The sequence below is a fragment of the Coregonus lavaretus genome, assembly GCF_964263955.1.
Source record: "Coregonus lavaretus genome assembly, chromosome: 1".
Taxonomy (NCBI): Eukaryota; Metazoa; Chordata; class Actinopteri; order Salmoniformes; family Salmonidae; genus Coregonus; species Coregonus lavaretus.
In genome coordinates this window covers 24254944-24269248 of record NC_139988.1, presented here as the reverse complement: position 1 = coordinate 24269248, position 14305 = coordinate 24254944, and the positions used below count along the sequence as shown (strand labels likewise).

Here is a 14305-nt window from a genome sequence, read left to right as displayed (position 1 = left end):
AAAATGAGAGAGGCATGCTCTCTTTCAAGCTCATGATTTTCAACATATAGTCGCTGGGATTTGAGATATAGCAGCAGATAACCTTTAGGGATCCCACCTGGCTGAATGTATTCGCTTATCTCCTAAACTCCAGATATTGACACCTCACAAGGCTTCATATAAATGTTTGTTCACAATTAAAATCCGGTCTCTGAATGGAATAAAAATATGTCTGTCTTAGCTCTTTTTGTTTAAAACTATTTATGTCTATTGAAATTTCAAGTGCCTCTACTCAGCAACTTCCCTAAGGTTCCAGTTTTTCTTTATGCCTGTCAAAATGCACATCACATGTTCTCCCTTTTGGTAGCTGTCAATATTGAATAAAAAGTTTGAAAGACTTCTATTTTTGTTTTCTGAACATGCACTGTTGCTCTCTGTCAAAATACCCTGAATAATATATATATACCTTATCATTCAAGTGGAATTAATTCAACTAAAATAGAATGGACAACTTCTTACAGTATCATTTTGTCTATGAAAAGAGAGTTGGGTGTCTGTTTGGTTTAAAACTTGTAGAGCTTTTTACCATGTCAGTTTTGCACAAGGTGCTCCATCTCTGCTGTGAACCACCCAAGCTGAAGCAAGTAGATTTCCCTGGTGTGGGTAATTCAGGACTGTATTGATGTGTTGTGTGTTTTCCCTCACTTATCACGGTCTACTGTTTGCTCCTTAATAAATAATGGGGATCCTGGGGGGCAAAGCCGGGATTTTAGCAATGTTTGTCAACTTGTTCCAATATGCCTTTTCTTTCAAATATGAGGTAAGACTTGGAGCATTCTTTCACATTGCTTACTAATATTTTAATTGAAGTCTTAGCTAATATTTAACATATTTTTAAACATACTGAAGTATATTTATTGGTTGCTCTTTTGAGCATGATCTTAGGCTGGATATTAGCCTACATATCCATTCCTGAATGTTGGGACTGATTGTGATCTCTCTCTCTCTGAGCGATAACGTCTATGTGGCTATTAGCTGGACTTTCACTAGCCAAGGGCCAAACTTCTAAAATAGTTAAACTAGACCAGGGGTGCCCAACCTTTTTGACTTGAGATCTAATATTTCTACCACCAGTTTTAGAAGATACCAGTCACAGGGTTCCCAAGTTTATACATTTTATTAACTTTTCCACAACTTTTCATGCCTACAGAAATAAATGTACTTTCAAAACAAGCTATTTGATTTTCTATTTTAGAAAATCAGGTGGACATTGTAGAGAAGATTCCTCATTTATCATTAATTATTTGAATAATCCTCATCAAGGGATGTATCCTAACTTCAAATATGCTTGTGTAACCTGCTAGTAATGTGGTCAAATATGTTACATCACTTTTACTTAGTATTATGTTCCTCCTTTTCAGCCTAATGAAGTTGTCAACACACTATGTGGATATAAGGTCCTTGACAAAGAGGTAAGACACGCTGAACAAAATGGTGTCTCAATGTCTCTCACAGTCTAAATAGGAAATTGATGTTTGCTGATGTCATACAGAGGGACAGTGCAGACCAGTAACAAGTTTCTAATTCATATTTTATTTATCACATATGTATAAAAGATTATATCACACACATCAGTCATATGGATTTGCCTGCCATTTAAATGTATATCGTGTACATGTTGTCCCTCCTGCTTAGAGGCTGGCCTTGCAGAACGTCATCTACATCAGAGGTTGTACTGATGCTGTCTTCATCTGGTTCATGGATAACTATAAGATAATGTCTGGCTTGCTGCTTGGCATCTTATTCCCCCAGGTAAGAGTTAATCACCATGCCATTTTAGACTGACATCTGATGTCCACCAACAATACACAAGTAATGATTCACACAGAAATGTTGTGGGCACAGCACTTTGGTTAATGGCTGTAGCAGGAGGCAGGTACTGGTTTCCACATAATGGTTTAAAAACTCATTTTATGGGGGGTGGGGGCTGGAAATTATGCAGTTATATTGTGAGATCTTTCCTGTTTGATTCAGGAATTCACATAAAAATGTTTTGGTTGTATATCTTAGCTAGAGAGGATGATGCATCTTCCCAGTCACAGCTTGCAGTGGAAGCCCCTACAAATGTTTGCTTATCGCGTTATAAATTCTGCCTCTCAGAACGAATCATTAATTGGCACATTGGACACTTTCTATTGGTTTCCAATTCCATGTCCATCTTATCAAGCACAGAGGGATGTCACGATGTCGGTGTATGCGGTAGACTGAAGTCAGGCGCAGGACACAGAACTCAAGGGAAAAACGTAACTTTACTAAAGCTCGTAAAGAAACAAGAAGCCTCCACGCAGGGATGAATAAATCCGCTCACCAATGACATACGAGTACAAGCAACAAACACGCACAGAACACAATGGGAGCCACAGGGTTAAATAGGGGCGGAGTAATAACAAGATGGGCAATAGGTGTGAAACAATCTGACACAACAGGTAGAACATAGAAACATAGAACATAGATCGGCAGCAGCTAGTACTCCGGTGACGACGAACGCCGAAACCTGCCCGGGCAAGGAGGGGCAGCCTCGGCAGAATCCGTGACAGTACCCCCCCTCGGGGACGGCCAGGAGGACGCGGCGCGGGGCGAGTGGGATGATTGCGGTGGTAATCCCTCAACATGGATGGATCGAGGATATCCCTCCTAGGAACCCAGCACTGTTCCTCCGGACCGTACCCCTCCCACTCCACGAGATACTGCAGTGGGCACCTCGAATCCAATATACCCCTCCCACCCGACGCCTCGAATCCAATATGGACCGAACCGAGTACGCCGGTGCCCCCTCGATGTCCAGCGGGGGCGGAGGAACCTCCCGTATCTCCGACTCCTGGAGTGGACCAGCTACCACCGGCCTGAGGAGAGACACATGGAACATGGAACGAGGGGTTAATACGATAATTAGTAGGAAGTTGTAACCTATAACAAACCTTGTTCAATCTCCTCAGGACTTTGAATGGCCCCACAAACCGCCAACCCAGTTTCCGGCAGGGCAGGCGAAGGGGCAGGTTTCGGGTCGAGAGCCAGACCCGGTCCCCCGGTGCATACACCGGGGCCTCACTGCAGTGGCGGTCGGCGCTCGCCTTTTGCCGCCTGATGGCCCGCTGCAGATGTACATGGGCAGCGTTCCAGGTCTCCTGCGAGCGCCGAAACCACTCGTCCACCGCAGGTGCCTCGATCTGGCTCTGATGCCAAGGTGCCAGGACCGGCTGATAACCTAATACACATTGGAACGGAGAAAGGTTAGTGGAGGAGTGGCGGATGGAGTTCTGGGCTATCTCTGCCCAGGGGAGGTAAACCGACCACTCCCCCCGCTGGTCCTGGCAATACGACCTCAGAAACCTACCCACCTCCTGGTTAACTCTCTCCACCTGCCCGTTACTCTCGGGGTGAAATCCTGAGGTCAGACTGACCAAGACTCCCAGACGTTCCATGAACGCCCTCCAAACCCTAGAGGTGAACTGGGAACCCCGATCAGACACTATATCCTCAGGCACCCCGTAGTGCCGGAAGACGTGTGTAAATAGGGCCTCAGCTGTTTGTAGGGCCGTAGGGAGGCCGGGCAGCGGAATGAGGCGGCAGGACTTAGAAAACCGATCCACAACAACCAGGATCGTGGTGTTCCCTTGTGAGGGGGGAAGATCCGTCACGAAGTCCACCGATAGGTGGGACCATGGTCGTTGTGGAACGGGTAGAGGTTGCAATTTCCCTCTGGGCAGGTGTCTAGGAGCCTTACACTGGGCGCACACCGAGCAGGAGGAAACATAAACCCTCACGTCCTTAGCTAAGGTGGGCCACCAGTACTTCTCACTAAGACAGTGCACGGTCCGACCGATACCAGGATGACCAGAGGAGGGTGACGTGTGAGCCCAATAGATCAACCGATCGCGAACATCAAGCGGTACGTACACACGACCCTCTGGACACTGGGGAGGAGTGGGTTCGTTGCGCAACGCCCGCTCGATCTCCGCGTCAACCTCCCACACCACCGGTGCCACCAGACACGACGCCGGAAGTATGAGAGTGGGCTCCACGGAATTCCCCTCCGAGTCATACAGTCGGGACAGAGCATCTGCCTTAGCGTTCTGGGAACCTGGCCTGTAAGAAAGGGTGAAAACAAAACGGGTGAGATACATGGACCACCTTGCCTGGCGAGGGTTTAACCTCCTCGCTGCCCGGATGTACTCCAGATTACGGTGATCAGTCAAAATGAGAAAAGGGTGTTTAGCCCCCTCAAGCCAATGTCTCCACGCTTTCAGAGCTTCGACCACAGCCAACAGCTCCCGGTCCCCCACATCATAGTTGCGCTCCGCCGGGCTGAGCTTCTTCGAAAAGAAGGCACAGGGGCAGAGTTTAGGTGGCATACCCGAGCGCTGAGACAGTACAGCGCCTATTCCAGCCTCGGACGCATCCACCTCAACCGTGAAGGCTAAAGAGGGGTCCGGACGAGCCAGCACTGGAGCCGAGGTAAACAGGTCCTTCAAACGATTAAAAGCCCGGTCCGCCTCCGCTGACCACTGCAGACGCACCGGCCCCCCCTTCAGTAACGAGGTAATGGGAGCTGCTACCTGACCAAAGCCCCGGATAAATCTCCGGTAGTAATTAGCAAAACCCCAAAATCGCTGCACCTCCTTTACCGTGGTTGGAGTCGCCCAATTACGCACGGCCGAAATGCGGTCACTCTCCATCCTCACCCCTGACGCAGGCAGACATATGGTACCCCAAGAAAGAGATGGACTCCTGGAAGAACAGGCATTTCTCTGCCTTAGCATACAGGTCATGCTCCAACAGTCTTCCAAGCACCTTACGCACCAGGGACACATGCTCGGCACGTGTAGCGGAGTATATAAGGATGTCATCAATATACACCACTACCCCTTGTCCGTGCAGGTCCCTGAAAATCTCATCCACAAATGATTGGAAAATGAAGGAGCATTCATTAACCCTTATGGCATGACCAGATACTCAAAATGTCCAGAGGTGGTGCTAAATGCCGTCTTCCACTCATCTCCCTCACGGATACGCACTAGGTTGTACGCGCTCCTGAGATCCAATTTTGTGAACAAGCGTGCCCCGTGCAATGATTCCGTCATACTAGCTATTAGAGGTAATGGATAGCTGTACTTGATGGTAATCTGATTTAGGCCACGGTAATCAATGCACGGGCGTAACCCACCATCTTTCTTCTTCACAAAAAAGAAACTTGAGGAAACGGGTGAAGTGGATGGCCGAATGTATCCCTGCCTCAGAGATTCGGTGACATATGTCGCCATAGCCGCCTTCTCCTCCTGAGACAAAGGATACACGTGACTCCGGGGAAGTGCAGCTCCTACCTGGAGATTTATCGCACAATCCCCCGGACGATGGGGTGGTAATTTCGTCGCCCTCTTTTTGCTGAAGACGATAGCCAAATCGGCATACTCGGATGGAATGTGCATGGTGGAAACCTGGTTTGGACTTTCCACCGAAGTTGCCCCCAAGGAAACTCCTAAACACCTCCCTGAACACTGACTGGACCATCCCTTGAGAGCCCTCTGTTGCCATGAAATAGTGGGGTCATGAATGGCTAACCAGGGAAGTCCCAACACCACAGGATGCGCAGGAGAATCAATCAGATAGAGGCTAATCCTCTCCTCATGACCCCCCTGCGTCATCATCAGCAGAGGAGCGGTGACCTCCCTGATTATGCCTGACCCTAACGGGCGACTATCTAATGCGTGAACATGGAAAGGTTTATCAACAGACACTGTGGGAATCCCTAGGCTACGTGCATACTGGCGATCAATAAAATTCCCAGCCGCGCCTGAATCTACTAGCGCCTTATGCTGGGAATGAGGAGAAAATTCTGGAAACATAATGTCGATACACATATTAGCAACAGGGAACTCTGGGTGAGTCGGGTGCCTACTCACCTGAGACTGTCGACCAGTGCTCTGCCTGCTGCCTCGACCTCCTGAGTAACCTCCCCTGCACCGACCAGCAGTGTGTCCTCTGCGGCCACACTTGGTGCAGGGGACAGTCTCTCTCCCAGTCTCCCTACCTGCAGCACCTCCTAGCTCCATAGGTGTAGGCTCGGAGGTGCTGGGAGATGAAATGGACAGGCCCCCATCAGAACGTCCGCGGGCTGCCAACAGGTTATCCAACCTGATGGACATGTCCACCAGTTGGTCCAGGTTGAGATTGGTGTCCCTGCAGGCCAGTTGCCGACGGACGTCCTCCCTTAAGCTGCAACGATAGTGGTCGATAAGGGCCCGCTCATTCCATCCCGCGCTGGCTGCTGCAGTCTTAAACTCCAGCGCAAACTCCTGCACGCTCCTCATCTCCTGTCTTAGGTGGACCAGACGTTCTCCCGCCGCTCTCCCCTCAGGTGGATGATCGAATACCGCCCGGAAGCGGCGGGTGAAATCCGCGTAGCGGACAATTCTCGAGTCTATATTTCTCCACTCGGCGTTAGCCCACTCAAGCGCCTTCCCCGATAGACAGGAGATGAGGGCGGACACGCTCTCGTATCCCGAGGGCGCCGGGTGAATGGTGGCCAGGTAGAGCTCTACCTGGAGGAGAAATCCCTGGCACCCGGCAGGTGTACCGTCATATGCCCTCGGGAGCGAGAGCCGAATCCCACTGGACCCAGGTGGCGAAGTGGTAGCCAGTGTAGCAGGTGGTGGTGTGGTTGGACATGGAGAAGGGATACCACCTCTCGCCAATCGCTCCATCATCTGGAAAACTCGTTCCATCGTCTCACCGAGATTCTGGAGGATCGTCCCTTGACGTTGGGACTCGTTCCTCCATCGTCTCGGTAGATCCAGTCGTTCCTGCTGACTCCATTGGGGTGCGTGTTTCTGTCACGATGTCGGTGTATGCGGTAGACTGAAGTCAGGCGCAGGACACAGAACTCAAGGGAAAAACGTAACTTTACTAAAGCTCGTAAAGAAACAAGAAGCCTCCACGCAGGGAGGAATAAATCCGCTCACCAATGACATACGAGTACAAGCAACAAACACGCACAGAACACAATGGGAGCCACAGGGTTAAATAGGGGCGGAGTAATAACAAGATGGGCAACAGGTGTGAAACAATCTGACACAACACGTAGAACATAGAAACATAGAACATAGATCGGCAGCAGCTAGTACTCCGGTGACGACGAACGCCGAAACCTGCCCGGGCAAGGAGGGGCAGCCTCGGCAGAATCCGTGACAAGGGAAAACAGGACAAATGTGCAATATTGAATTTACACCTTCAAATTCTGTGAGAGTAGTTTCTCAGATCTTATGAGCTTTTTGAGTTATTCTCGCTGTTGGCACAAATACATGTTTAATCGTCACCACAAAATGTCAACTGGAACTTTAATCCACTCTATCAATCTGCAGTAGAAAAATCTAAACCCATTTTTCAGGCATGTGTAATGTTTTTGTTAATTGCATTACTGCGTGCCGAGCCCCCATCTGCTGCATAACTACTCTATCTTTAGAATGTTGCTTATATGCAACACAAACCTACAGATTCACAAGAGCACCATGAAAAGTCTAGGGCCATGTTCCCATGAATGGGGTCTCTGCAAACGCGGACACATTGCCCTTTTAAAAGGTGAATAGCCGACCAAAGAGCGATCGGCTTGAATCCTGGACATATGTAGAGCGTGCGGATCTACCGCTGATTGAATTGAATCTTGACCTAAAAATGTAAATGTCAATAGTAAACCCTACTACTGCATTTCCTCCCAATATCAAGCTCAGTTACTGGTTTTAATGAGTACCTATATCCATTCAGAATATGAGTGTGTTTGGCATGCTTGATGGGCCTCCCAGTTATAAATGCTTCTCCACTGCAAAGATTAGGCATTTGGTTTATGTGAAACGTCACCCCATTCGCAGTCATTCCCTAGGGAGACAGCACTTTGATTTATGTTGTTTACCTGGTTCTGCTATAGATGGGCAAAGACAGAGCAGTATTTCCCCAGTAGTGAGTCTAGATTAGAGCATTACTTACTCTATCCTTACAGCTGAGAACTAATCGAGGCCATTTTGGGGTGAGGGAAGTTGGGGGACATAAGCAAGAACCCTCTCAATAACTGACTTGGGCTGAACACATTGAGGAAATGTGTTGTGTTGTCCATGTAGGTTCACTGTTGAAGCCTCGCTGTTGAAGTGTGACCTTGATGAGTAAAGGAGCCTAAAGGGCTTCATTGTTTGTAACGTCCATGCTCCACTACCATAGCTGGGATGAATAAGGTACTATAAATTCAGATATTTTTTATTTCTTTTTCCTGCAGTTGGTGGTGTTCCATAACGGTCCCAAGAGCCTTGCTTCATTACATGCTCCATATAATTTCCTGTTAATTAGCTATGTTCAATTATAAACAATATAACCACTTGTATATTGTAGAAAACAGGATATGAAGCGCTACAGTCATACACTTGTAGATCTTTAAAGAGGGAGATTGTTCTTTTAAGACTGAAAATTGTCTTTGAAATTTTGCAGACAGACTGTAGTCTACTGTGAAGGGCCAATGATGTCACATGTTAATTATGTGTCTAAATGCAATCTGTTCCTCTGAAAACAATGAATACAAATAACATACATTTGTTATCTAGCAAGATTTTGAAGACTTTTGAAGACCCTTTTCAATAAAAAAAATTGTATTCTAGGCTATTTTGAAAGTCACATCACACTCCACACAAAATTACAACCAAGTCAATAGATTTTTCTCCCATTAGTTTGACAGACCCACAGACGAATCACCTACCCTTCAATTATTTTGCCCACCTCTTGACTACAGATTACATACCTTGCCAAATTAGATTTTATTTTTTAAAATTATATATTCTAGAAGGAGTACTTTCCTTTTTAATTCTCTTCTCTTTGCTTTTATTATTTTCTTTATTTATTCTATATACACTGTGTACAAAACATGAGGAACACCTTCCTAATATTGAGTTGCACCCCCTTTTGCCCTCAGAACAGCCTCAATTCGTCGGTGCATGGACTCTACAAGGTGTCGAAAGTGTTCCACAGGGATGTTGGCCCATGTTGACTCCAATGCTTCCTAAAGTTGTGTCAAGTTGGCTATATGTCCTTTGGTCGGTGGACCGTTCTTGATACACACGGGAAACTGTTGAGCATGAAAACCGAGCAGCTTTGCAGTTCTTGACACACTCAAACCGGTGCGCCTGGCACCTACTACCATACCCCATTCAAAAGCACTTAAATCTTTTGTCTTTCCCATTCACCCTCTGAATGGCACATATACACAATTCATGTCCCATTTGTCTCAAAGCTTAAAAATCCTTCTTTAACCTGTCTCTTCCCCTTCATCTACACTGATTTGAAGGGGATTTAACAGGTGACATCAATAAGGGATCATGGCTTTCACCTGGATTCACCTGGTCAGTCTGTCATGAAAAGAGCAGGTGTTCCTAATGTTTTGTACACTCAGTGTATGTGGTGCCCCATATTTAGAATAATATGTAGCATTGGAGGGAGCACAACTTGGAGGGTATTGACTTAGACATATTTCGTGCTTTTGTGTTTCACAGTATGTGGCTGTAAAGTAAGACAAAAGGATTGTCTTCTGACTGGCCATTTTAAATAATTTAGACCGTTGTCTACTCCCTCTCCATTGATTGGAAGGAGATGTGGCTGCCTGTGTCTGGGAATAAATGTTGATCTCTATCACCTGAAGCTACGTAAAGGAAAAAGTGAGTTGTAGAAAGGACATGGGTCATGAAGTTTCTCACTGAGATCCCATGGGTTATTGAGTTGAGGGTATTGATGCTCACATTTAGGGAAAAAAGTATTTGATCCCCTGCTGATTTTGTACGTTTGCCCACTGACAAATAAATGATCAGTCTATCATTTTAATGGTAGGTTTATTTGAACAGTGAGAGACAGAATAACAACAAAAAAATCCAGAAAAACGCATGTCAAAAATGTTATAAATTAATTTGCATTTTAATGAGGGAAATAAGTATTTGACCCCCTCTCAATCAGAAAGATTTCTGGCTCCCAGGTGTCTTTTATACAGGTAACGAGCTGAGATTAGGAGCACACTCTTAAAGGGAGTGCTCCTAATCCCAGTTTGTTACCTGTATAAAAGACACCTGTCCACAGAAGCAATCAATCAATCAGATTCCAAACTCTCCACCATGGCCAAGACCAAAGAGCTCTCCAAGGATGTCAGGGACAAGATTGTAGACCTACACAAGGCTGGAATGGGCTACAAGACCATCGCCAAGCAGCTTAGTGAGAAGGTGACAACAGTTGGTGCGATTATTCGCAAATTGAAGAAACACAAAATAACTGTCAATCTCCCTCGGCCTGGGGCTCCATGCAAGATCTCACCTCGTGGAGTTGCAATGATCATGAGAACGGTGAGGAATCAGCCCAGAACTACACGGGAGGATCTTGTCAATGATCTCAAGGCAGCTGGGACCATAGTCACCAAGAAAACAATTGGTAACACACTACGCCGTGAAGGACTGAAATCCTGCAGCGCCCGCAAGGTCCCCCTGCTCAAGAAAGCACATATACAGGCCCGTCTGAAGTTTGCCAATGAACATCTGAATGATTCAGAGGAGAACTGGATGACAGTGTTGTGGTCAGATGATACCAAAATGGAGCTCTTTGGCATCAACTCAACTCGCCGTGTTTGGAGGAGGAGGAATGCTGCCTATGACCCCAAGAACACCATCCCCACCGTCAAACATGGAGGTGGAAACATTATGCTTTGGGGGTGTTTTTCTGCTAAGGGGACAGGACAACTTCACCGCATCAAAGGGACGATGGACGGGGCCATGTACCGTCAAATATTGGGTGAGAACCTCCTTCACTCAGCCAGGGCATTGAAAATGGGTCGTGGATGGGTATTCCAGCATGACAATGACCCAAAACACACGGCCAAGGCAACAAAGGAGTGGCTCAAGAAGAAGCACATTAAGGTCCTGGAGTGGCCTAGCCAGTCTCCAGACCTTAATCCCATCGAAAATCTGTGGAGGGAGCTGAAGGTTTGAGTTGCCAAACGTCAGCCTCGAAACCTTAATGACTTGGAGAAGATCTGCAAAGAAGAGTGGGACAAAATCCCTCCTGAGATGTGTGCAAACCTGGTGGCCAACTACAAGAAACGTCTGACCTCTGTGATTGCCAACAAGGGTTTTGCCACCAAGTACTAAGTCATGTTTTGCTGAGGGGTCAAATACTTATTTCCCTCATTAAAATGCAAATCAATTTATAACATTTTTGACATGCGTTTTTCTGGATTTTGTTGTTGTTATTCTGTCTCTCACTCTTCAAATAAACCTACCATTTAAAATTATAGACTGATCATGTCTTTGTCAGTGGGCAAACGTACAAAATCAGCAGGGGATCAAATACTTTTTTCCCTCACTGTATTTGTTGATAGGATTAATCATTGAATGTGTCCATGTAATCTAGTTATTTGAGGAATCCTCCCACATAACTTGTATACTTCCTGACTTTTAATTTGAAACAGGCCATCGAGAAAAGGTAGAAGTGGTCTTTGAGTCTTAGATTTGATTAGTCATCAGTTCAGTGCCTTTGGAGTAGACTGTTATGTCTGAGTTTCAGACCCCTCAGTCAATGAGTTATGGAACTAAAATGATATAGCTTCATAGTTGACTTGACTTGCTGGCTACAGCACTTGAATACTTTTAACATGCCATATACCCACAAGGATATTTTTTAAAGAAAGTAATTGTTTCATACATTCTTAACCAGAGCTTTTTACCTCAAGATGATGCAGATGTACTGTATGGATTATTTCATGCTTTTTGCACGTTGCTGCTTGATAAAAGTAAAATCAAATACTCTACAGTGTGATTTGCTACAGATTTTCTTTGGGCTGTTGGCAGTAAGAGCACATAGCTTGAGCTCTAGAATCCGCAAAAGCTATGGCTGCCTGTTCATAAATCATTGCAGCTCTTGTCTGTTTCAGGTTTGTGCTGTTGGTTGAAAAGGCATGCTTCAGCCAATTTTTTAAAAGGTTTTGGAAATGTGTTTTGTATCAAGGACAAAAAGTAATGATGTGACATTACTTATTGAACCCCCCCCCCCCCCCCCCCCCCACAAAAAAAAGGCAGTGGTCAGTAATGGACTGCAGATACAAAGTGCCCCAATATATGCTTACAATACATTGAACTAGTGCTTGCTAAAGCAAGGCCATCTTCCCCAAGCCCATAGTTCAAGACCATATGTCCCATCCGTAACTCTGAATCTCCTTATGTTTGCAGTTCTTTGGCGTGATTATTAGCTGGCTCTACATCACGCGGGTGGAGGATGCCATTGCTGAGTATGGTCACTACCAGGATGGACTGCTGGACACAGTGGACAGTGGTGGCTTCAGGGCAACCAAGAAGCAGGGCAGAATGGCCAAATGTTTCATTTGCATGCCAGAGATCGACTGAGTGTGCCTCCTTTTTATTTAACCAGCCTAAAACACTGCTGTACCTGTATGAGCTCAGAGAGAGAATTCAGCCATGCACTGCCTGCCTCATCCTTCCAACACACTGGAGCTATCAGCTCCAATTTTACAACGCTGTTCAGATGCCTTTTAATTGGTTTAATTCAGGGATCTTTTTTTTCAGGGGTTAAGGTATGAAGGTTTTAGTAGGATGGAAAGGTATACAGTATGTGCCTGTGCTGTGTGAAACATGCATTGCCTTTTATGAATAGCTTTTTTCCCTAATTGGTGAAATTATGTTTTTATTGATTCACAGCAAAAACATTGAATGCTTTTTAATTTTAATTTATGGAGATTGTAGCTCTAGCCAGCCCCTCGTAGGAACTTGATAGCAATATTTTAATCATCATTGTACCAGTCCTGTAAAGTGTATATTTTTAGCTTTTCAAAGGGATATATTTCCTATGGGGAATTTTATAGAGGGTATCTTGCCTTAATCCAATTGTTGATTTTCAGAATCATTGTAGATGTCATGGGTTCAACATATTAATTAACTTACAGTAAGTTTATAGTCAGTCACTCAATGTGGCTTAATTTGAGGAGTTAGGAATACCAAAGTTGTTAATGATGTATAACATGCACATGGTCTGTTGCTCACATTTTTATTAGGATTTTGTACTGTTAAATGGTTTGAAATCTACACGTATTACTTTGCTCAGACAGTGACATTTACCTCCAATATGTGAGTGTTGAGGGATCTGTTAGTGACCCTCTCTCAAGTTCTGTTCAAGATGGACGAGTTCTTACGCTCTCATGATCACTCATACTCTTCCCAGAACAGAATCATGTGCTTGGTCTTCCTGCCAATGATTGTGTATTCCTGTTAAAAGCATGAGATCGTACGGGATTGCACGCCTGGTTTTAACGGCTAACATACTTATTCAGACCAAAGTTCCATCAGCAGCCTGTGTCCATGGCAACGGACTAAATGAGATGGTTCTCCTGAGACAGAACGATGAATGACTTCCTATTTGAATCCATCCACACACTTGGGCTCCCGAGTGGCACAGCGGTCTAAGGCACTGCATCTCAGTGCTTGAGGCGTCACTACCGACCCCCTGGTTCGATTCCAGGCTGTATCACAACCGGCCATGATTGGGAGTCCCATAGGGCGGCGCACAATTGGCGCAGCGTCGTCCGGGTTTGGCCGGTGTAGGCCGTCATTGTAAATAAGAATTTGTTCTTAACTGATTTGCCTAGTTAAATAAAGGTAAAATAAAACACACAATAGAAAGTCAAACTTATCTTCAAACTCATTTTCGACTCAAAATACATCAAAGTCAAAGCTACTAGTTATTTATTTGTGACCAACTTTTAAGGTGCTGTCTTTGAAAATCTTTTGTAATTTTTTTTTATAATGAAACTTTATTTGTACTTGTATGCTGTTCATTTAAAAAAAGTGTGAGCTCACTGTAATACTTTTGAACATTATATAGTGAGTGATCTGGTGAATAAATAAATAATGTTTACAGTGATGTTGAGCAGCCTCTGTAGTGGCGTTTTTCGTTGCTCTTCCTGTCCTGCTGGTTCTTCTGTGCATGCAGAGGGTGTCCGGCTGTGAAGCTGTAAATATTTTACTCTTTCATGGAGCCTAGTCCACCCAAAATACCACATTTCTGTAATTGTTATTCTTCAGCATTTTCTACCTTTTCAAACAACTTTCTAATACAGAACCCATAATAGTCTACTAGCCAACAAACATATTTTTTCCATGATGCCTTCGGTTTTCCATAAGAGAAAATACTGACATTTTTCCCCAGAGATATATACCCTGTGGACTGAGCCGACATCATGTTAGCATTG

At 45.3% G+C, this 14305-nt stretch overlaps 1 protein-coding gene across 1 annotated transcript in view; it reads left to right on the top strand.

Annotated features, from left to right (window-relative positions):
- The window catches only part of LOC311136719 (tetraspanin-15-like), a 48448-nt gene extending 34465 nt beyond the window's left edge, over window positions 1-13983 (top strand). The window contains exons 6-8 of the mRNA XM_084170978.1: window positions 1401-1451; window positions 1675-1791; window positions 12273-13983. Coding sequence (XP_084027104.1) covers window positions 1401-1451; window positions 1675-1791; window positions 12273-12446 — 342 coding nt within the window. The 3' untranslated portion in view covers window positions 12447-13983. The remainder of the gene's footprint in view (window positions 1-1400; window positions 1452-1674; window positions 1792-12272) is intronic.
- Window positions 13984-14305: the final 322 nt, after the last annotated feature.